Source organism: Sapajus apella, unplaced genomic scaffold (assembly GCF_009761245.1).
Source record: "Sapajus apella isolate SASKATOON/1434 unplaced genomic scaffold, GSC_monkey_1.0 scaffold26, whole genome shotgun sequence".
In the NCBI taxonomy this organism is placed as follows: Eukaryota; Metazoa; Chordata; class Mammalia; order Primates; family Cebidae; genus Sapajus; species Sapajus apella.
In genome coordinates this window covers 4,067,752-4,090,489 of record NW_022436966.1, presented here as the reverse complement: position 1 = coordinate 4,090,489, position 22,738 = coordinate 4,067,752, and the positions used below count along the sequence as shown (strand labels likewise).

Here is a 22,738-nt window from a genome sequence, read left to right as displayed (position 1 = left end):
CCCATTCCAAGATATCATTTAGTAATGCACATGAAAATTTGGTTTCACAGTTACATACATAAAACATTTTATTTCTGGCAGTCTCATTAATATGCACAGGGAAGTTATTCCTCTCCAAGTATCTCAACAGGGGTCATCCCAAGTGGAACACAGGAGATGCACAGTAACAGGGAAAAGTGGGTGGAGAGCACAGAAAGAGGAAACTCCACAGTGGGGGATGTAAGAGTGCCATTTTTGTAAATTTCAGCCACATTTCTCACCTCTGCAGAAACCGTTCTCATATTTTTAAGCCTCTGACTTGTACCTTTGCTCTTGCTCTTCTTTCAGGCTAGGATGCCCTACACAATCCCCACCTCCTTAACCAACTATCAAAATGTCATTTCAAACCCCAGTTCAAATGCCATGTCCTTTTTGAAACTTTCAGGCGCCTACTCAGACAAAATGTCACTCTTTCCCTATTGTCTTACAGTATTTCATTCTTTCATGATGTGAATTACTTCACTTGGACCTTGTAAGTACTTATATAAATGTCTTTACTACACTAGGTTAGGATATTCAGAATTAATATTGTTTATATTTCAGTTACTTCTTGAAGTGATAAAATGCCTGGGAATAAATGGGCAGTTTTCCTATTAATATATTGCCCTAATTTTTTAAATAAATGAATTCTTTGGGCAGTGAGTTAGGAATTCTAGGCAGCAGGGAGCTTATAAAGTCCCAAACCTAGAGAAATCCCTGGTATCAAAGGACTCTACCAAGGAAATGACAACTCCAAAATAGTGGGCACTATGTACTGAAGGTGTACTGATTTTTGGTCTAGGTGAACTGAGCTGACTAGTATGCTGGAGGACAGACCTGGCTATGTGTGGGCAGCAAAATGGCAGCCAAAAAATCTTGTTAGGCCATTAAGACTGAGGTCTCCATTGTCTTTTGTCTTCAGCCTTCCAAAGACTGACCACCTTTGGAAAACAAAGGCAACAGTAGACTATAAGCTTCTTAAAGATAAGCATCACCTTGTAATCATATTCTTGGTCTTCTCTACCCAGTGCTTAACACAATGCTTGGTATAAAAAATGTTTGTTGAATGGAATAAACCAAAAAACACTGTGTCAGTGTGTATGCATGTGTGTGCAAACCTGGTCTGCCAGGGCAAGACAGGAGCCACTAAATATCCAGGCTGTACTAGCACATTGCTACTGATTCTTTTAAATACAACTGGTCAATTATAATAGCTTCTAATTCTATACTTGTTTCTATACTTTCTTTTAATTCTTCTAAGAATTACATTAAGTATATTTTATAGTCTGTATCTGCCAATTCCAATATTCGAAGTCTCTGCTGCCAACTGATTCTGCAGTTTATTGATTCTTATTTCTACCAAACCTTGCTTATAGTGCTGTTATGAGGAGTTTTGTTGTTTTTGCTAACTTACATTCCTTGGAACTTAATCTGTACAAAGCTTGTGAGATCTGGGTTTAAAGTCTATTGTTCTTCCAGAGAGGATATGCAGGTATAGCTGGGGGCACTACTACCCTGGAATCACTTTAATCTATAATTTTGACCTTGGAATTTCCAGACACACCGACAGTTTGAACTACAGCTATCAACCTGCACAGGTATATTCTATGATTAGCAATTCTTAAGCATAGGATTATGAATTAAGAATGGTTAGGAGGGATTTGTCTCTTTGAGATAAGGCTAAGGCGGGCAAATATTTCCATCATGTATATCTTTTTTATAAAGCTCATCAGTTTAATCTATTTATGCAAAGTGGCACAGTCAAGCTTCCTGAGCATATACACACTTTGGTAGGAATTTAAGATAATTCCAACAAAACAACACTAATGTTTTCAATCTAATTTAGAGGTCATAAAAATAACAGCCATCATTTTCCAAGCTTTATTATTACCAGTACTACTGTACTCAGCACTTTACATAGATTATCCCACTACATCTCATAATCCCAACATAATTATTATCCTTCTCTCACAGATGGAGAAAACGAGGCTCAGAGTGATTAAGTCACTTGCTAAATGTCACACAGCTAATAGTTGGTACAGCTGGGAAGCGAACCTAAACAATCTCACTCTAGAAAGGATAGGCAATTATATTTCTGCTGCAGGAAGCAGGTTAGAAGCAGAGCAATTACTCAAGGCTTCCATCCTTACTTCCAAATATAGTAGGGGTAACAATACTTGCCTAATGCACCAGGTGCAAGCTTAAAGTCAGGACTTTCTTAGTGCTTTATGTTCAGAAATGCCCCTACAACAGAAATCTATTTAATAAGGAACCAAGTGTCTAAACACTAGCTAGGCTGATTTGTTCCATGTCTCCTAAGCATTCCATATATAATCTAATTTGTCCTCTCATTCAATTGCTCCTTTCATTCAACCACTCACTCTCCATTCAAGATGCAACTCCTTAGAAAAACCTTTCATGACCACTCCACAAAATCTACAGAATTTCCTGTCAATAGGAGAGGTTGGCAAAGGCCTTAAGGCCAAATCAAACAATGCCCACTTGTTACTTACCCTAAAGTTTACAGCTGCTTTTGAGCTCTGACGACAGAGTTGAGCAGTTATGACAAACCTAAAATATTTATTATCTGGCCCTTTGCAAATAAATTTTGCCAACCTTTGGTCGGTAATAATCACTGATAATCATTCAGAATTTGGCAACATTTCTTTCAGTGTGGGTTGGTATTTAACTTCTTACGTATTTATTCTTACCTTCCCAAGTAAGAAAGAGTACAACACTTTTGAGACAAGGGCACTGTATTATGCCTGTGTATCTCCCATAACACCTTGTCCAGTCCTGTACCACAGCAGGGACCCTTAAATGTTGCTGATGAAATCACTTATTCAGCATCATTCAGCAACAATCTTCCTCCCTGGCCTCATGCACCTGGCAGGGTTCACGTAAAAGCATGATTCTCCTATTGTATGTGTGCACTCCCTTTCTGAATCAGTTTCTACACATCTAATGCTGGAATGTACATCTAGAAAAGCTGTTATTACCAAACATTTATCAAAGAAACACATTTCACACAAAGGATAAATGCTTGAGGTGGTGGATACTCTACTCACCCTGATGTGATTATTAAACATTGCATGCCAGTATCAAAATGTCTCATGTAACTCATAAATACATCCATTTTGTACCCACAACATTAAAAACTAAAAAACAAAAGAAACACGTTTCAACTCCTACCACATGCCAAGAATGTTTCTAGGTTCTAGGGATAAGGTTGTGAACAAAACAAAGTCTATCCTCTCACGGAGCTTGCAGTCCAACTGGGGATAAGAAAAAAATAATTATACTTGCCTGGTAGTGATAAATATGACAAGAATGCAGCAGGTTAATGTATGTAAGGTGAAGAGGAATGCTATTTTAAATAGCATAGTGGGGGAAAGTCTCTCTGAGGGAAACAGAGACCAGGATGAAGAAGGAGCAGCCACAAGCCATCTGGGGGAAGAGCATTCCAAGCAGAAACAGCATCACAAAGGTCATGAGATGGGAGTGTGGCTGAAGTGTCGGAGGCACAGAGGCAGGCCACTGTGGCTGGAATAGTGCTGTGCATGGCACCGGTACTGCAAGGACAGCTGAAAACATGAGAAAGGACCTGCTATGAACCAGTGCTGTCAGGAAACGGGAGACAAGATAATATGGAGCCATGGAGGAAGTGAAGGACTTAAAAAAGTGAAACAAGTAACAGGAACAAAGCACAGAAACCGGAGTGATAATAACAGCAGCAGCTAACAGTACTTACTAAGTGGCAGACACTGCTCCACGCACTTTTACCTAGAGTATTGCATACAATCCTTACACAGCCTTATTGTACCCCTTAACAGATTAGCAAAAAGAGGCCAGAGAAGTTACCTAACTTGTCTGAGGTCACGGGCTGGTAGGGCAGGATTCAGGCTCAGGCCACTGGACTGCCAGGACCACACCCTCACCCCCCATGCTGATATGCCTTTTGCAATTAAGGGGCATGGACAGTTGAGACTGGCGAGGGAGGAAGAAGGAGGGAGGAGGAAGGGAGAGGACCAGAGAAGCACACAGAGAGCAGACTGAGGAAGGGCACTCGGGTCCCGCTCCTCATTTTTCACAGGTCAGCAGCACATGAAGAGAGCCATTTTAGGAAACTTCGCTTGGCCAAATTGAGGGAGAATAAGAGAAGGAAGACAATGAGGGGCAGGTACAACAGTCTGGGTGTGAGATGATTAGGGCCAGGTATAGAGAAAAAGTCAATAGTGATGGAAAGGGGTTAAGTGGGTGTGTACAGATTATGTGAGATGAAGAAGGTAGAAAACCAACTAGACGTCGTACACCACCTTCTGAAAGCTTCAGAGAATTTGCACAGACTTTGTTTTTGGCAAAGTCCTTTAGGGTATAAGCACAGATTGGTTACCACCACTTACAATCCCGAACCTTGCCACTCTTTGAGAGTGCGATGCTGCTGACCTCATTTCCCAGCCTCTTGGCTCAAGAGTGCTACTGAAGTTGTCACTCTCAAACTCTCCTTACAGCTTTAGCAGAAAGGTCTAGAAGGCTACCTCCTACTGACCTCTTCATCTCGATATTATTCCAAACAGTTATGGCATTTAGGCATTTCAGTCAGAGAATGTACTGCCACTGCAAAATTTGAAGGATTAGATGAATGCAGGTTTCCAAACCTGTGTTTCTAAAAATGGGACAAGAATCTTCACCCTATTATTCTTCATGAGATCAAAATCTCTATTCTGACAAAAGAGGAGACATCAATGACTTTTTCAACATGAATGTGCTTGTTAAACCTTAACCCTTTCTTCTCCTTTCTGAAGTGCTTGGACAAATAACATGGTATAATACAACAAAATATAACGGGAATTTAAAACCTTGTCTCTATTCTGGGTTGACCACTCAAACCTGTGCAGGTCACAGCCCTTCTGTGTGGAGGTTTCCTCACTAGTAAAGAAGAGGGCTTGCTTAGGCGACCTTTCTAGATCTATGACAACATGATCTGCAATATTGATCTTTATCTTTCTCAGAGAAATTAAAATTTTACATGGGAAAAATGATTAAAGTGTTAATATATTAGAGGACAGACATTCAATATAGAACAGTACTTCCGCCATGGTTATTTTTAGAACATAAGCTGCTTAAGGACAGGGACCACTTTCAGTTTATTTCCTGTCACTGGAAAGAAAGACCGCACAGGCAGTAGGGAGGGCAAGGGGGCATTCCTCGGTTCTGCATGTGAACCAGCACACCCACATGCAGGGTGGCACTGGTGTCACAAGGCCCATGGTAGACCTGGCCTGTGCTCTTTCCCATATCCTGCTTCTATTCACAGTGGCACCTCCTCACCCTGCTCACAGAGAAGTAACTAGCATTTTCTCTGGCAAACAGGAAAACAGAGAACTCTTTGGCCCTGACTACTGCTAGGACTGTGGTGGCTGGTTCCCGCAGTGACATGGAGTTCAGAGTGACTGAGACTATGTGATACAATGACAGAGCCAGGGTGAACGGGAGAACTTGGGGACTTTTCACTTAGACCTTGGGAAGCTGGAGGTGCAGCAGGCAACTGTAACTGCCCACCATGGACATACTAGCAGAGAGCATGAAAATCTAACCTACTAATGAAAGCATCTAGGTGGCATCAAGTGTAAGATCTGGGTAGTCAATGACTAAAAACAACAGCGACCAGGACTTCTCTGCAACAATCACAATCCAGGCCTCTTCCCATGAGTCCCTATATCCAAAGTAAGGAGAAAGTCTCCTGAACCACAGTGAGCAAATCAGCAGCATGCCTGATGATCTTCAATACTAATGAAAACACAACCACAGAGTCCAATAAAATCAGCTCTCCTTATCTGCAGTTTCACATCTCCCTCCATGCAACCAACCATGTGTCAAAACCCACAGATACAGGGGGCAACTGTATGTATTCTCCACCTGCAGATGTTTGAATCTGCAGATTGGGAACCTGTGGATACAGAAGGCCAACTACTGTGTGCCCAGTACTGTGCTGTCTCCCACTTAGGAGCACAGAGGTATAAAGGGTAAAGCACTGAGGGCTGGCTGGGGAACGGAGCCTGGTAACCTCTCACTCATGCTGCTGCCTCAGCCTTTCATTCCTGTTTGCTCCCTATCCCCTGGCTGAAACATCTCGTGCGCTGTTCAGCACAGTGAAGGAGGAGGCTGGGGCCCGCTGCCTTGGCCCTCCCACTGACCTACTCAGAGTCCCAAGCAAGACACTGAGCTCTGTCCCCAAGGCCTCATCACTGGGTGATGCTGACCTAGCACCTCACTGTAGCACGGGGAATGTCACCAGGCAGTGCTATCCTGGAACTACATAAGCTGGGCAGCTGTATGTACTGGTATGAAATGATTATCATTCAGGCTTCATTTAATCCAGCAAGTGTTTAAAAACTAATATAAACGGGGCTGGGCATGGTGGCCCATGCCTATCATTCCAGCAGTTTGGGACGCCAAGGCCTCACTTGAGTTCGAGACTAGTCTGGCCAACATGGTAGAACCCCATCTCTACTAAAAATACGAAAATTAGCCAAGCAAGGTGGCAGACGCCAGTAATTCCAGCTACTCAGGAGGCTGAGGCATGAGAATCATTTGAACCCGAGAGGTGGAGGCTGTAGTGAACCGAGACTGCACCACTGCTCTCCAGCCTGGGCAAGACAGCAAGACTTCATCTCAAAAAAAAAAAAAAAAAGTTAATATAAACAAAGATGCTGAGAACATGGGAATACTTCTTTCTAGAAGGATCCTCTGTGCCCCTCTGCCTGTTCCCCTTGTCCTCACCTCTGAACCCTTTCAGGCATTTACTGTGCCAGGATGTGCCTAGAGACTGACACATACTCCCTCATTCAACCTTACCACCACCCTAACAGAGCAGGTGCTGTTAGCTCCACTTTATAGATGACGAAACTAGGCTCAGAGAGGCTAGCAATTTGAGAAGAAAGCCAAGGAGCCTGGGAAAAAGGAGCCGGGGAGAAGACACTGTTACAGAGGTCAAGGGAGAGACAGTCACAAAAGAGCCAGAGGCCACAGAGAGAATAAGACAGGGACTGGAAAATGTCCTCTGCATTTGGCAAGACGGAGGAAGCTGCCTATGCTCACCTCTCACAGCACTTGTAATTCTGTCAGTATCAGTCACACGGTGGTGCAGAATCAGAGTTCACAGATGAACTCCTACCCCATTCAACATGGAAGGGGTGCAGAACGGGCTACACAGAGGTGCAAGATCACATGGATCATCAGAGCGGTGCTCACCAGCAACATTTCTCTCCTATTTCTATGCCTCTCACACTCTTCTCCAAGGCAGGCAGCAAGGGCAGAGGTCAGGCCTTTAAGATTTGGTACCACTGCCTGTTCTGAAATACATGCTAACAGGATTTAAACAAAAATTTTACTCATTGATAAAGGCAACTAGGAATAGTGTCAATGCATATTCAGAGCAATGCCTGCGGTCACTCTAGCCTGGTCTGCAACTGGCCACATACTGGGGCCCTGACCCACCTTCTCATCCCCACACACCTTGCTGTTCCCTTTTGCAGGCAGCCCTCTGCTCTGCTCTCTGCCCAGAATGTTCTTCATCCCCTCTATGATCACTCATTTCCTATCAGGCCTTCAAAATCCCGCTTTTCTAGAGAATTTCAATCACCATTGCCTGATCCTACTATCTGGCTATACATTAAATTCCTTGATTATCTTCTATTCATCATTTTCTTCTATAGAGTTTTATATTTCATCTATTTGTTTCAAGTCTAAATATTTCATTGATATCTTCTTACTTTGAACATCTTGAGGGTAGGAACAATGTTATCTCTGTCCCATGCCCATGGAACTATGTACTTGTACTATGCTAAGCTTGTAATAAATATTCAACAACATGCATTCCCTGCCCTCACCCCACTTTTTTTTTTTTTTGAGACAGAGTCTCACTCTGTCACCCAGACTAGAGTGCAGTGACCAATCTCGGCTCACTGCAACCCGCACCTCTTGGGTTCAAGCAATTCTCTTGCCTCAGCTTCCCAAGTAGCTGGGATTACAGGCACCAGCCATCACGTCCAGCTAATTTTTTGTATTTAGTAAGGATGGGGTTTTGCCATGTTAGCCAGGCTGGTCTCGAACTCCTGACCTCAGGTGATCCACCTGCCTCAGCCTCCCAAAGTGTTGGGATTACAGGCGTGAGACACCGCACCCAGCCACATTCCTCTATTTCTACTCAGAAAAAAAGGGCTGACTGTAGGCAGAGGTATACTTGAGAAAGCTATCTAAGGCTTTCGGAGGTATATACTTATTCTCCTGTAAGCTAACTGCCTTAGTACAGAAATGCCAGGATATACCACTTCATATCCACTAGGATGGCTAAAATAAAAAAGGACAATAACAAGTGTTGGTAAAGATGTGGAGAAACTGGAACCTTCATGTATTGCTGATGGATGTGAAACAGCATAGCTACTTTGGAAAACAGTTTGAAGGTTCCTCAAAAAATTAAACACAGGGTTACTATATGACCCAGCAATCTAGCCCTAGGTCTATACCTAGAAAAATTCAAAACATATGTCCACACAAAAACTGGTATATGAGCGTTCATAGCAGCGTTACTATTCATAATAGCCAAAAAGTGAAAACAACTAAATTTTCATCAGTGAATGAATGGATAAACAAAATGTGATACATCCATACAACAGAATATTATGAAATTATGAAAGTGAAGTACTGATACTTACTACAACATTGATGAACCCTGAAAACATTATGCTAAGGGAAAAAGACAGAAGGGGTCATATATTATGATTCCATTTATATAAAATGTCCAGAACATGAAAATATAGAGACAGAAAGTAGACTGGGTGTTGGTAGGGGAGAGGCAAAGAGAGGGGGACTAGGGAATGACTGCTAATGGATGCAGGGTTTCTATTGGGGATAATGAAATGTTCTGGAATTAGATGGTAGTGATGGTTACACAACTTTATGAGTATACTAAAAACTGAATTACATAGGTGTGTTTTTTTTTTTTTTTTTTTTTGGCAGAGTCTCGCTCTGTTGCTCAGGCTGGAGTGCTCTGGCATTATCTCCACTCACTGCAACGTCTTCCTCCCAGGTTCAAGTGATTCTCATGCTTCAGCCTCCTGAGTAGCTGGGTCTATAGGCCTGTGCCACCACGCCCGGCTAATTTTTGTATTTTTAGTAGAGATGGGGTTTCGCCATGTTGGCCAGGCTAGACTCAAACTCCTGACCTCAGGTGATCTGCCTGTCTTGGCCTCCCAAAGTGCTGGGATTATAGGCGTGAGCCACCACTCCTGACCTGAATTATATGCTTTAAAGGACTAAATTTTATAGTAGGTGAATTATGTCTCAATTTTTTTAAAATGTTAAGAAATAAAAGTAATGCAAGTATGCTGCTTTAGTCTAAACTTTTAGAGTATACAGAAACCACCTGGTGTTCGTATTAAGCTATGGCTTCTCGGGGTTCCCTGACATCACTATCAAAATTTTAGCCCAAGAGATTCAGTGTGAAACTTAGCAGCCTGCATTTAACAAGCATGCTAGGGGAGGCTGACCCTAACATGGTGCCAATTGCATTCAACACTGTCAAGTGACTACAATATGAAAGGCATGGTGGATGGTGATGGCAATTAGGACAATAAAAAAAAATCAATTAGTGGATTTTGCAAATATGAAATAAGACTACAATATGAAATGCACAGTGCATGGTGATGGCATGGTGATTCCAGTGCATGGTGATTCCAGTTACTAGCTATGAAGCATGCTTCCTGAAACACAGGTAGAATGAAAAGAATTGTAATTTAGAATCTAAAGGGCTGGATTCAAATTCTGGCCCTGTCCTTCCTAGTTATATGATCTTAGGCAAGTCACATAACCTCTCTGCTCCTTAGTTTCCTCAACTATAAAATGTAACAGAGAATGTCTCCCTCTGAAGAGATACTGTACATAAGATGTAGCAGAGTACGTGGCACACAACTGGTGCTCAATACATGCTAAGTTGAACCCTAACAAGGTGCCAATTCCATTCAACAAACACTGTCAAGTGACTACAATGTGAAAGGCATGGTGCATGGTGATGGCACTTAGGACAATTAAAAAAATCAATTAGTGGATTTTGCAAAATATGAAATAAGACTTTAAAAACCAAGCATCATGTTTACTAAGTATTTAATTAAAAGTATTGTTTTTCACAATCCTGGAAAAGTGGGGGGAGTATGTCAGGAAAAACAAAAACAACACAGGCTCAGGCATTTGATAATTATGAAGAATTTCTGGAGGCTTCTTAAGTAATAAAACTTATACCTGTACTGTACCTTTTCCTTTATATTTTCTCTCCTCAGGCAGAAGATAAGCATAGAAACAGGGACCATACCTTAAATTTCTCGCCTATCCTCACAGTATCTCCTCCATCCCTGGGGCAGACAGAAAATACTCGGTAAGAATGCACTCAATGAAAGAGCGTGGTCTGTACCTTCAGGTCCCGGTGGATAATAGGAGTTTTGCACTGATGCAGGCGGGCAACAGCTTCACAGGTATCACAAAATATCTGGAGCACTTCATTCTCCGTAAAGCCTGTTTGCAGGCGCTGGTTCATCAGGTTCACCACCTGGCCACCTGAGGGGTACGTACAGCACAAAGGAGAGGTATAAACACTCAGACCTGTCAGTTAGTCTAAGAGAATGAACGGCTGTCCAGAGAGAAGCGGTCTGGACTAAGGTAACAGAGCTGACCACTGACTGATCCAGGATTAAAACCTACCTGTCTTGACTCCCAGCTTGGGATTTGTTTTCTTACGATTCAGTGTCTCCTCCAATGCATCAAAAACAGTTTCTTTATTTTATAAAGCACCCCAGATGTGAGCTGCCCTCATTATGTCTTCAAGATGAGTAGAACTGACAATATGGTCCTGTTGTAGTTGCCTGGTTATACTGCGACCGTTGTGTATGAGACATGGCCACAGCCTCAACTTGCCATATCTTTTAGTAAGAATCAGATGGCACAATAGGTCCAGGGAACAGGAAGAAGATGGTTTGATAGTCTGAACTTCAGAAACAGCTTAGTCTCTCTGGCTTCACTACTTACTGCTTGGCCACCAACAATTAATCTCTAGGACCAAAAGATTGATGACTTCACTTACAAAATTATCCAGATGCCTGGATGCTCCTACTGCCTGATCTCTAAACATTTTAGTATCCAAAAAAGGAATGAGCAGGAGGAAACAAATAGTTAAGTTCAAATTTGGTAATACTTTAAGAAATCAGGTAAATAGCTAATACAGTAAGGGCTGAAATTACTGGTTAACATCACATTTTTGTGATTAGCAACATATTTAATTTATGGATAGTATCTTAAGCATAGAGAAAATGTTAATGGAACTGAGGGTGAGTACAAAACACAGCACCAAATAGTAAGGCATGGACCTAAGCCAAACCTCCAAGCAATGGTTATATAAAATGCAATTAACTCTGAAAAAAATCATGCTACAGTCTGAATTTCCCAAGATAAATGTTTTTTGAAATTTCAAGATTTCAATGACTTTACTCAACTGTTAACAGCTGCATCATTTGAATATAGTCTCACCTTACTAGGAATTATAGCTTTAGAGCAAGGACACAAGGGTCACTTCCATTAGATGAAAAGGATTCTTTTACCCCATAACACAAGAATGATGGCATAAGTGGGAAAGAGAACACACAAGTGAGGGAGTTGGGGAAGCTGCCCTGTTTCTTTTGTCCATCTGGAGCTGGGTCTTTATTATGTGTCTTCATCATTTGTTATAAAGCATCACAAAGAACATATTCATTCTCATTCTTACCCATTCTCATTTATATACAAATACCAAACCTTCCTAAACCCAATGAAAATGGAGTTTTACATTGCCTACACTTTAAATTGTTTGTGCCATTATAAGAATAACCAAGAGTTGACAGCAGACTGTATCTTTTTAACCTTAGTTTTCTCATCTGTAAAACCAGAACATACCATACGGTACAGTGCACATTAAGTGAAATGACTCCCCCAACCTTGACAATCAAAATGCTAGAGAAATGACAGCTTAAGGGTATGGTTCATATACATACCTCTACAGAAGTCCATCAGAATGAGCACTTCCCATACATCACCGCTACTCACATTGTTGATACTAGAATCAATGTAACCCACAATATTCTTGTGCCCTGACAGGTCCCTCTGTGAACAAGAGATGAGAAATACATTGTTAGTTTCAGATGCTAACGGGACAGAATTAGCCAGTCAGCTCCATTAGCACAGATAATTTAAATACAGAGATGATACAGTGTTGAGAGAGAAGACTAAGGAGCAGGGTCAAGAATAGGTTTCCAGTGGTCCCTGAGATTCACAGCAAGATCTTCAATAGCAACTCCATAACCCTACTAAACCATAGCATACTCCAGAACCTAAATTCTAGAGTTAAATGCACAAAGTGTCTACTTGCTTACTGCATCAATGCTCCACATAAACTAGAAGCGAAGACTCTCCTCTCCAGAAATACTGCAGGGGGTAAAGAATAGAGAGAACATATGAACTACTTAAATGTGTGAACTTCTAATTAAGAAAAATAAAATTGATGTTTTTCCTGGTTGCAGGGGCAAAATGAATTCAACTTCACTTTTAAATAGTTTGTGCTGTTTTCTCCCTTTGGGAAATACACACACACACATACACACACACACACAAAGGCTTTTTACAAAGTCTTGAAGGGACTACAATAGCATCCAAACCTAAGCATTTTGCTCATAATTAAGCCTTTCAAGCCAACCAACTGGGATATAAGATGGGCAAGTTTCCAGCTCTTCAGTTGAAACTGCATGTGATCTCTTAGAGCTGCTTGGATGAATTCAATCATCCAACCAATATCTGTTGAGCACCCTCTCTGTGTCAGGACCCATCTGGGCACTGGAAGTGGCCTTACATTTTGGTATAGTCCTTTTAACATCTCCAGAGAGGCAGGTCTTTGTAATGATGACGTTCAAAACCAAAGTAAGAACTAAGTTATCGAAAGAAAAAGAAAGCAAACTGGGTGATATGATTTTTGCACAAATGCAAGGTAAAGTTTTATTTTTTAACTAGTTTTAATAAATTGTTTTGCTTTGCTTCAAAATGGTCAGGGGAAGGAGTAGAAAACATGTGGCCTCATGACAATCACCATACAAACTTGGCAATTTGGACTGTGAGAACAGAAACTACCACCACTCTAATTAGAGATTCAACTGTTTAAAGTTGAAAACAAATTTTATAACAAAACAAAAGAAACCACCATGGTATGAAGTGAACAAACCTGAACCCTGGGCATCAAAGTTAAAACTCATTAGAGTCTTCCTCTGAGTGATGGATTGTGAATACCTATTGCCTCAGAAATGGTAGATGCAACACAAGGGCAGACAGAATAGAAAGGCTTTGGAATTAGCAGATGCAAGTCCCTGGAGACTTATTTGAGAGTAGTTTCAGAGAACGGATGGGATGGTGGTGAGAATGAAACTGGACTTGCAAAGAAAGGGAATTGGGCAAGTAGAGCCAGGGCCTACAGATTACTCTTGCAGAACATTTGTGCCTACGGCAGCAGCACTGAGAAAAAGGGTGTTTAGGATGGGAGAAAACTGAGCACCAGAGAAAGGAAGGAGCCAAGAGAAGAGAGCTTTAAGATACAGGAGAGGATGATGATAATTGACAGAAAAAGTTCTGTAAATAGAAGGGTGAGATTAAGAGTACTGTTCAAAGGACTGGTCTTAGAATAACTTTTTTTTTTTTTTTTTCCTGGCAAGCAGGAAGGAAATGAGGATGGCTATGCATGTTGGTTTAAGGTGGAAGAAAAAGAGAATTCAAGTGAGTTCAGATCTGTTGTTTTATTTTCGGTAGAGAACAAGGTCATTTCCTAAATGTATAGGAATGACAAAGAAGCTTGATGAGACAAAAGACTTACAGCATCTGCTCTGGATAAGAGAAGGGAGATGATGAAGCTGACATGCAGTCTCTAGAATTCAAGTTTTTCCCAAACAGAGTGATTGTGGGGCTCACATTTTAGTGGCCTACCCTTCCCTCTGTTTTTCCATCTCATCATCAACCCATCTAGAACTCATTTCCATTTACATATTCCTGAAGGTAGGAAGAACTGGAGAGAAGCTCTTTGAAACCAAAATAAAGCAAATCATATCCTCCAAATATTCACAAAGATGAATGAAAGACTCACATCTCTATATTTAACTATTTGAAAAAGAATCGGCAATGTTGCCTCTGAGCTGGTTTCATCCTAAGAATAATAAAGCAACTGGAAGAAAGAAAAAAATATTGGTAGAACCATGCTATGGTTTGAAGGTGTGTGTCCCCTCCAAAATTCATGTTAAAACTTAAATCCCAGGTCAGGTGCGGTGGCTCACACCTGTAACCCCAGCATTTTGGGAGGCCAAGTCAGGCAGATCGAGGCCAGGAGTTCGAGACCAGCCTGGCCAACATAGTGAAACTGCATCTCTACTAAAAATACAAAAATTATCCAGGTGCGGTGGCACATGCCTGTAGCCCCAGCTACAGGGGAGGCTTAGGCAACAGAAAACACTTGAACCTGGGAGGCGGAGGTTGCACTGAGTCAAAACCATACCAGTGCACTCCAGCCTGGGTGACAAAGTGAGACTGCATCTCAAAAAACAAACAAACCTTAAATCCCATATGCAATAGTATTAAGCAGTGAGGCCTTTAGGAGGTGATTAAATCATGAGGGTAAAACCCTCATGAATGGGATAAGCAATTTTATAAAAGGGCTGGAGGGAACTAACTAGGCTCTTTAGCCCTTCTGCCTTCCACCATGTAAAGACAAAACATTCCCTCCAGAGAAAGCAGCACTCATGGCACCATCTTGAAAGCAGGGACCAGGCCTTTACCAGACACTGAACCTGTCAGCACCATGATGATCTTGGGCTTCTTACCCTCTAGAACAATAAGAAAATAAATTTCTGTTCTTTATAAATTATCCAAGTCTCAGGTATTTTGTTAAAGTAATACAGATAGAGTAACACAAGCCAATCTAAAGAGGCACTAAAGGATCAAAACTGGATAATTAACATCTGCAGATGGCACCCTGCAGTTTGTCAAGATGTTTGCTAAACAGTTCAAGTCCAAACTACTGTTCCTTTGTCTTCTGCAGAGATCCTGAGCTATGTCTAAGCAGAAAAGACCCCCTCTTTGCAGAGACACAATGGCATTTGGCTTTAATGACCTGATGACACAGCAATATCTCAGATTTTAGAGTAAAACCCCACTAGTTTATAACTCTGACGGAGAAGATCTGTTTGAATGGCTGTGAAATATAGAAAAAGGCCAAGAGAAAATCTTACCACAAGTTGAGACTGACTCACATTTAAGGTACACTGGCAGTAGCTCCTGCCCTGTTCTCAGCAGCAACAGGCCAGAGTGTTCCAAGCTGTCCTCTGATTTTGGTTAAAAGACCAGCCCCAGGCTTACAATACAGAAATGGATGTAGAGGTATAGAATGGAACCACATAGGGAATACCTCAGCTACAACCTGCTTACTCAGAAAAAGGCAAGATGAGGGAAAGATGCTTTGCTGCCCTTGCCTACAACTATTATTTAGAGTACTGGAATTATGATGAGTATTAGTCAAAATGTGATTTTCAGGGAAAACTATCCTTGTAAAATTGATTAGAATACAATTTCAAGTGTATGATTTTACCTTATTATTTCATTTCATTAGAATCAGTCCACTGCTCCAATTTGTAAGAACCATTTTAGAGCCTGATTCTATGACTCAATGCAGTTGTTACATCTTCCAGCTTTACAAAGGTACATAATTGATCAATGTATTTTCTATTTATTTAACCAAGTTGTTTGTTAAATGTAAAATAACATAAAGTTAACGGTAAGCCACAATGCTTTCTTTTTTGAAAGTTTCCTCCAGATTAATATCAAACCACTTATCAGAAATCTTTATAATCAGTAGCAATTACATCTAAATATATTAGCATCCAGCCTAGACTCTCTATTTTGCTGACAGATGGCTGGTGAGTGTCCTTATCCAAACAGCTGGCCAAAGTCCACATATACTGGATCTACTGCATCCCACTGAGCTCTCTATCCAGATGCCTTCCCAAAGGAGAACAGGATGTTGTTATGACATGGTTTGTTCTTATTGAACCTGAAGGCTCTTTGGATCTCTGCTTACTCATACAAATGACTACAAAACGGTTTAAAATGTCATTCGTTTGTATAAATTTTAAATTATTTATTTACTTATTTATTTATTTATTGAATACAAAGTCTTGCTCTGTTACCCAGTCTGGAGTACAGTGGCACAATCTTGGCTCACTGCAACCTCCAACTCCCGGGCTCAAGTGATTCTCCTGCCTCAGCCTCCTGAGTAGCTGGGATTACAGGTATACACCACCACGCCCAGCTAATTTTTGTATTTTCAGTAGAGATGGGGTTTCACCATGTTGGACAGGCTAGTCCCGAACACCTGACCTTAAATGATTCACCCATCTTGGCCTCCCAAAGTGTTGAGATGACAGGCGTGAGCCACTGCACCAGCCATCATTCATTTTTAAAATGTGTAATATAGTAACTTTCAAATAGCACATAATACTAGACAATCTTTTTCCTACTCCAATCCCCATCCCCTATAGAGAACCACTTTTATTGTTTCTTTCTTTCATGCTTCCTGTGTTTTTTTCAGGCAAATTCAAACAATATGCATTATATAGATACACACACACACACACACACACACACACACACACACAAACTTTCTTACACAAAAAAATCATCAAAGCATCTTTGAAAATAATCTGTGTTATCACTTATAAGTGGGAGCTGAATGATGAGAACACATGGACACATAGCAGGGAACGACACACGATGGGGCCTCTGGGGGTGGTGGGAGGAGGGAGAGCATCAGGAAGAATAGCTAATGGATGCTGGGCTTAATATCTAGGTGATGGGTTGATCTGTGCAGCAAACCACCATGGCACACATTTACCTACGTAACAAACCTGCACATCCTGCATATGTACCCTAGAACGTAAAAGTTGAAGAAAAAAATAAAATAATCTGTTCCAGATTCTTGTCCCAGAACAATCCTGAGCTTCCTACTGTACAGGATCTATCTTCTACCCTTTGTGGAATAAGAAAACATTTGTCTGCTTTGAATCATCTGATCTCTTCTGTTCGAAGCAAATCCTCAAACATAACTGGTGGCAGCTTAGTGTCCTCATTATCAAGCTCAATGAGGATGTAATCCATCTGAGCCAGGAGATGTGAACACGGAATAGCCTTGACACATCTGGACCTCTAGCTATTTCCTATCACTGTTCTTACCCCTTTAGGTCTGAAGATAATTAATCTTCTCCTGCTTTCAGGCAAAGGGATCAGAAGTCCAAAACCCACCTTCCAACTGTCCGTCAGAGGGCAGATCCCTCTGACGGTATCAGAGCACACATCCCAGCTAGATCAAAGAACTCAGACCAGACTCCAGTACATAGTGGACAGAATTTATCAAAATAAAACCTGAAACCACTCAGTGAAATCGCAAACAGTTCTCTTTGCATTTGGATGCAACATGCCTGTCTCTCCTTCACTGAAAGTACAGAGAGGAATCCGGTTCTTTGAGTATCAACACACAACTCTCAGCGTATTAGACAGCATGTTACATCTTCTAATTCCCTTCACAATTCTTACAATCACTGAGAGAGGCAGGGCTGGGGCTATGGTTTCCATCTGACAGAAGTCTGAGACTTAAGGTGGGCTTAAAAACATCACATCAGACTTCAGATTTAAAACAGTAAGAAATTAAAAAAAAAAAAGAAGTGGGAGGATTCAGTCCATTCTAAAAACATATATAGCTACAGTAATCAAGGCTGTGTGGTACTGGTAGAAGGATAGGTACACAGATTAATGGAAGAGAATAGACAAAGGCCTGGAAATGGACCCTCACAATTAAGTTCAGCTGATTTTTAACAAAGATTTTCAATGGAGGTTAGACAGTCTTTTCAATAAATGGTGCTAAAGGCAATCAGAAAACCACAAGGGAAAAATGAACTGCAACCTAAGTCTCATATCTTATGTAAAAATTAAGTCAAAAAGGCCAGGCATAGTGGCTCAAGCCTGTAATCCCAGCACTTTGGGAGGCTCAGGCAGGCAGATCACTTTAGGTCAGGAGTTTAGGACCAGCCTGACCAATGTAGTGAAACCCCGTCTCTACTAAAAATACAAAAATTAGCCAGGCATAGTTGCGTGTGCCTGTAATCCCAACTAATCAGGAGGATCACTTGAACCCAGGAGGCAGAAGTTGCAGTGAGCTGAGATTGCGCCACTGCATTCCAGCCTGGGTGTCAGGGCAAGGAAACTCCATCTCAAAAACAAACACACACACACATACACTAAAAATGGATGACAGGTTTAAATGTAAAACTATAAAACTAAAAAAAAAAATCTTCAGAACTGAGAGCTAGGCAAAGATTTCTTAGGTTCGACACCGAAAGCACAATCCATAAAAAGAACAATTGATAAACTGGACTTTATCGAAATTAAAAATAAAACAGGCACCATTAAATGTGTCTAAAACAAAAAAGATCTCAGAGATTTAAAAGTCTGGGAAATAAAATTCAACAGGATGGTTGGAATATAGAGCTGAGGAAATCTGGAACGTGGAGCAAAACGACAAAGAAATAAAAAACAGAAGGGAGAAATCAAGAAAATTAGAAAATCAAGTCAGGAAAACCAACATCCAAATTTTAGGAATTTCAGAAAAAGGGGAAAAATGAAACTAAAAAAATTCTCCAGAATGCAAGGATATGAATTTCTAGATGAAAAGGACCACCAAACACCTAAGATAATAAATAAATGCATAAACCAAGGTGTATCAAGAAATTTCAGAACACTAGAAACAAAGAGAAAATTTGTAAATTTCTAGGTAGACAATATGGGCCACTTTCAAAGGACTAGGCATTAGAATGACTTAGAATTTCCCAAGAGCAACACTGAAAGCTAAAACATAGTAGAACAGTGCTTTAAATAATCTAATTGCAATTATTTCCAACTTGGAATTTTCTACTCAGACTATGATGTATGAACATAACATAAAGATACTTCTAGACTTGAAAGTTCTAAAAAATGTATCTATTATGTATCAAAAAGCTACTGAGGCTGGGCATAGTGGCTCATGCCTGTAATCCCAGCACTTTGGGAGGCTGAGATGGGAGGATCACTTGAGCTCAAGAGTGTGAGACCCACCTGGGCAACATAGCAAGACCTTATCTCTACTTGGCTGGGTCTGGTGGCATGTGCCTATAGTCTCAGCTACTCAGGAATCTGGGGCAGGAGAATTGCTCGAGCCCAGGAGATGGAGGCTGCAGTGGGCTATAATTGTGCCACTACACTCCAGCTTGGGTAACTAAGTGAGACCCCATCTCAAAAAGAAAAAAGACACTGGAGGATCAGCTCCAACAAAATGAGGAAGTTAGCTGAAAGATGAATTAGGGGTACTAACAAAAAAGAGAAGCAGAGGAAATGCCCAGGAGATTCCAAGATTAAACTGTAAGTTAGGCCTAGAGAACAACCAGCCAGATTTCTTAGTCAGAAGACCGAGGGAGAAATCTTGAAGATGATAAAACAAACACCATTAAATGTGTCTAAAAATTTCAAAAAATGATTTATACAACTTGAAGAAAATTGGGAATTAAACTGTTTAAAAGCACAAAGAAAACTCAGACCAAGAGAGGGAAAACAAGACAATTATCAACTCTAGTGAAAGCAATGTTATATAGGAAAGGCATAAGAATCACGGTCCACCAGGAGATTCACTTGAAATAGTTTTCTTACGTAATAATGCAAAAACTAATATTCATATAAACAGCACATAGCCAAACTTGGCTGGTGTTTTGGAAAAACGGAAGATGAGAATACTGCAAGTATTTGGAGAGAGATACAAGCAGCGGATATGTGACATTACGTCTTTACTTCCCATAGAAGATAATGCCTAAAATGGAAGAAAAATCAAGAACTAGCAATATTAGCATGTTATTTAGAAATACATCAAAAGAATCACCTAAAGTGGTTGCCTCTGGGACCTTGTAATGGCATAGGAGGTCCCCTCAGGGAACTGCTTGATGTTTTTTGTAACAAGCGTAGTTCACCTATTTGAATATTTAAGCTTTGAAAGAATATAAACTAAAAACTCTCAAAGCTAATACAGGTCTGGGCCAGAACTTGAACCTGTGTGATTTAACTCCTAATGAGGCCCATTAATTTGTGAGCTCCTCATGGGCCTGGGCTCCGTAGTTCCTCCACTGCAATGCCTGCCTAGCACACTAAGCTCTCATTGTGTTTTTAAACAAGGAGGAGAAAGTGAAATCATGGGATTGCTTTTGTAACACAAGAAAATGAGCAAGAAGGGCATTCCAGAGAGAGGAAACAGCAGAAGTAACGACAGGAAATAAAGTGTGTGAGAGCTGAACAAGCATGGCGCAAGGAGGGAGGAAGACAAATAACAAGAAGCACCCAGAAAACTCACCGCGTGTATGAAGGAAGATACAGCAAGAACAGGAGTCTGGAGCATTGTGCAAGGGAGTGGAAGGCGTTGGTGACTTACAGACAGGCCCACGTGATCTTGACTGTGTGTATATATATGTGAGTCTTGGGAGTTGGTTGGTTTGTTGTGTAATGTTGACAGTTCCTTCCCAAATAGTTTTGGCTTTCTAAAATGTAGAGTAGTGCCAGGCTCTCTAACATTCTGAGTACTTTCAGTAGACCAACTGCAGCCTAACTAGTTACTCTAAGCAGCCACTGAAAAGTTGACTCTACATAGGGTGAACAGCGCAAGCGGAGCCTGGTGGAATACCTACAATGCCACCCTCTCCATTTTTGGATCTCTTTCTGCTCTTTAAAAAGCATTAAAATCCAGGACATAAAAGCAATCACCATCTCTAGGTGAACATAAGTATCTGCTACTACCATTATTCGAATGCGCATTTCTTCTAAAGTTTATTAAGCATTTACTTCATGTCAAGCAGTGTGTTGGAGCATACAATTTCTAATTTTAAATAACTTACTTCCTGACAGCAGAACTGCTTACAACATAACAGGTTAACCAATATAATTGGTATAAAACAAAAGCACTGTGGAAGCACAAAGGAATAAAAGACTATATATTTAAAGTTTCTTATTACGTATAATGTCAAACAAAGGTAAAAGAAAGATGCTACTCTAACAACTTGTTTATCTTCTAAACCCACTCATTGTTCTAAGGACATTACATTATTTCCTCCACACATATTTCAGCATGTATACCTAACACATAGGGTCTCTTTCTTTCAACATATAAATCTGCATCTTGAAAAAATGAGTATGTTTTAAGAACTGAAGTCTAATTAACATAATAAAATGCAGAGATTTTAAGGTGTTTGAGTTTTGACACGTATATACCCTGTGTAACCACTATCTAAAACAAGGCACAGAACATTTCCATGGCCTAGAAAGTCCCCGTATACCCCTTTCTAGCCAATTTCCCACCCCTAAATAACCACTTTCTGATTTCTATAGATAATTTTGCCTGTTCTTGGACTTCTATAAATAGATTCATAAAGTATATATGAGGTTTCTAGGTTTTGGTCTAAGTTTCCAGGCCAAAAAAGGGGGAAAGCATTCCAGGTCGAAAAAACTACATGTAAAAATATTAAGTTGTATAAGGATATATTCCCAGGAATGTTCAAGAGTCCAGGAGGGTTGAACTGAGACTGGGGATTGGTATTGAGAGAGACAAGACCAGAAGAGGAGGCTCATTGGAAAGTTAGGCTTTCAGGATTAAATACCACAGTTAATTTCTGGGAACCAGGTTGTTAAGTAAGCTTTTCCCAATGCCCCAAATGATATTTCTGACCTAAAAACTGGTCAGTTCTCTCACTATGTTCCTTTCTTCCCTGCCCTCTAGCTGAGAGTGACCAAGGCAAGGGTGGTGTCCTACATCCCATGGCTGCTCAGTCCCAGCTTGTCGAGAGGCCTCTCCGCCATCTCAGGGAAGGGAACAAGGCTTGCTTGGCTTTCTTAGAAGGTACAGTCTCTGCCCCCATTTTAAACAGTCCCAAGTCCAAGGGCCAGCCTTACCATTATCTGGATTTCTCTCTTGCACACCTGGAGATCATGCTCATTGTTGACAAACATGCGTTTCAAGGCACATTTCATCCCATTGCTTGTCCTCACCAGAAATACAATAGCAAATCCACCTGTGAGAGAAACACACAAGCTCTTTTGAGTCAATGTTCAAAACGTCAGTCAGATGACTATGGAGGCTGCAGGTTGCCACTGTCACTGCTAATGGTACTGATTCCACTGCCAGCCAGCCTTTAGGGCTAGCCTGTAGTAGAACACATTCTTAGATTCTCAGAACTCAGAGATATTACTTGTGGGAGTGGGTGGCAAGAGTCAGAGAAACTGTTCTCAAACACCTATCTCAGGATAACAAAAGAATAGTAATTATTTTTCAAATAACCTACAAATAAAGAGATAAATGGGGGAAGAAAACCCCCAATTACATTACAACTACTGTCCTAGGTACATTTTCTTTTTTTTTGGACAGAGTCTCCCTCTGTGGCCCAGACTGGCATGAAGTGGCATGATCACAGCTCACTGCAGCCTTGACCTCCTGGGCTCAATCAATCCTCCCACCTTGGCCTCCCAAGTAGCTGGGTCTACAGGTGTACACCAC

At 40.9% G+C, this 22,738-nt stretch overlaps 1 protein-coding gene across 10 annotated transcripts in view; it reads right to left on the bottom strand.

Annotated features, from left to right (window-relative positions):
- The window catches only part of LOC116560485 (AP2-associated protein kinase 1), a 171,103-nt gene that overhangs the window by 62,608 nt on the left and 85,757 nt on the right, over positions 1-22,738 (bottom strand). For all 10 annotated transcript variants that reach the window (XM_032291860.1, XM_032291865.1, XM_032291864.1 and 7 more), the window contains exons 3-5: positions 22,138-22,256; positions 12,096-12,204; positions 10,487-10,629 (exon numbers count right to left, since the gene is read on the bottom strand). In XM_032291860.1, coding sequence (XP_032147751.1) covers positions 10,487-10,629; positions 12,096-12,204; positions 22,138-22,256 — 371 coding nt within the window. The remainder of the gene's footprint in view (positions 1-10,486; positions 10,630-12,095; positions 12,205-22,137; positions 22,257-22,738) is intronic.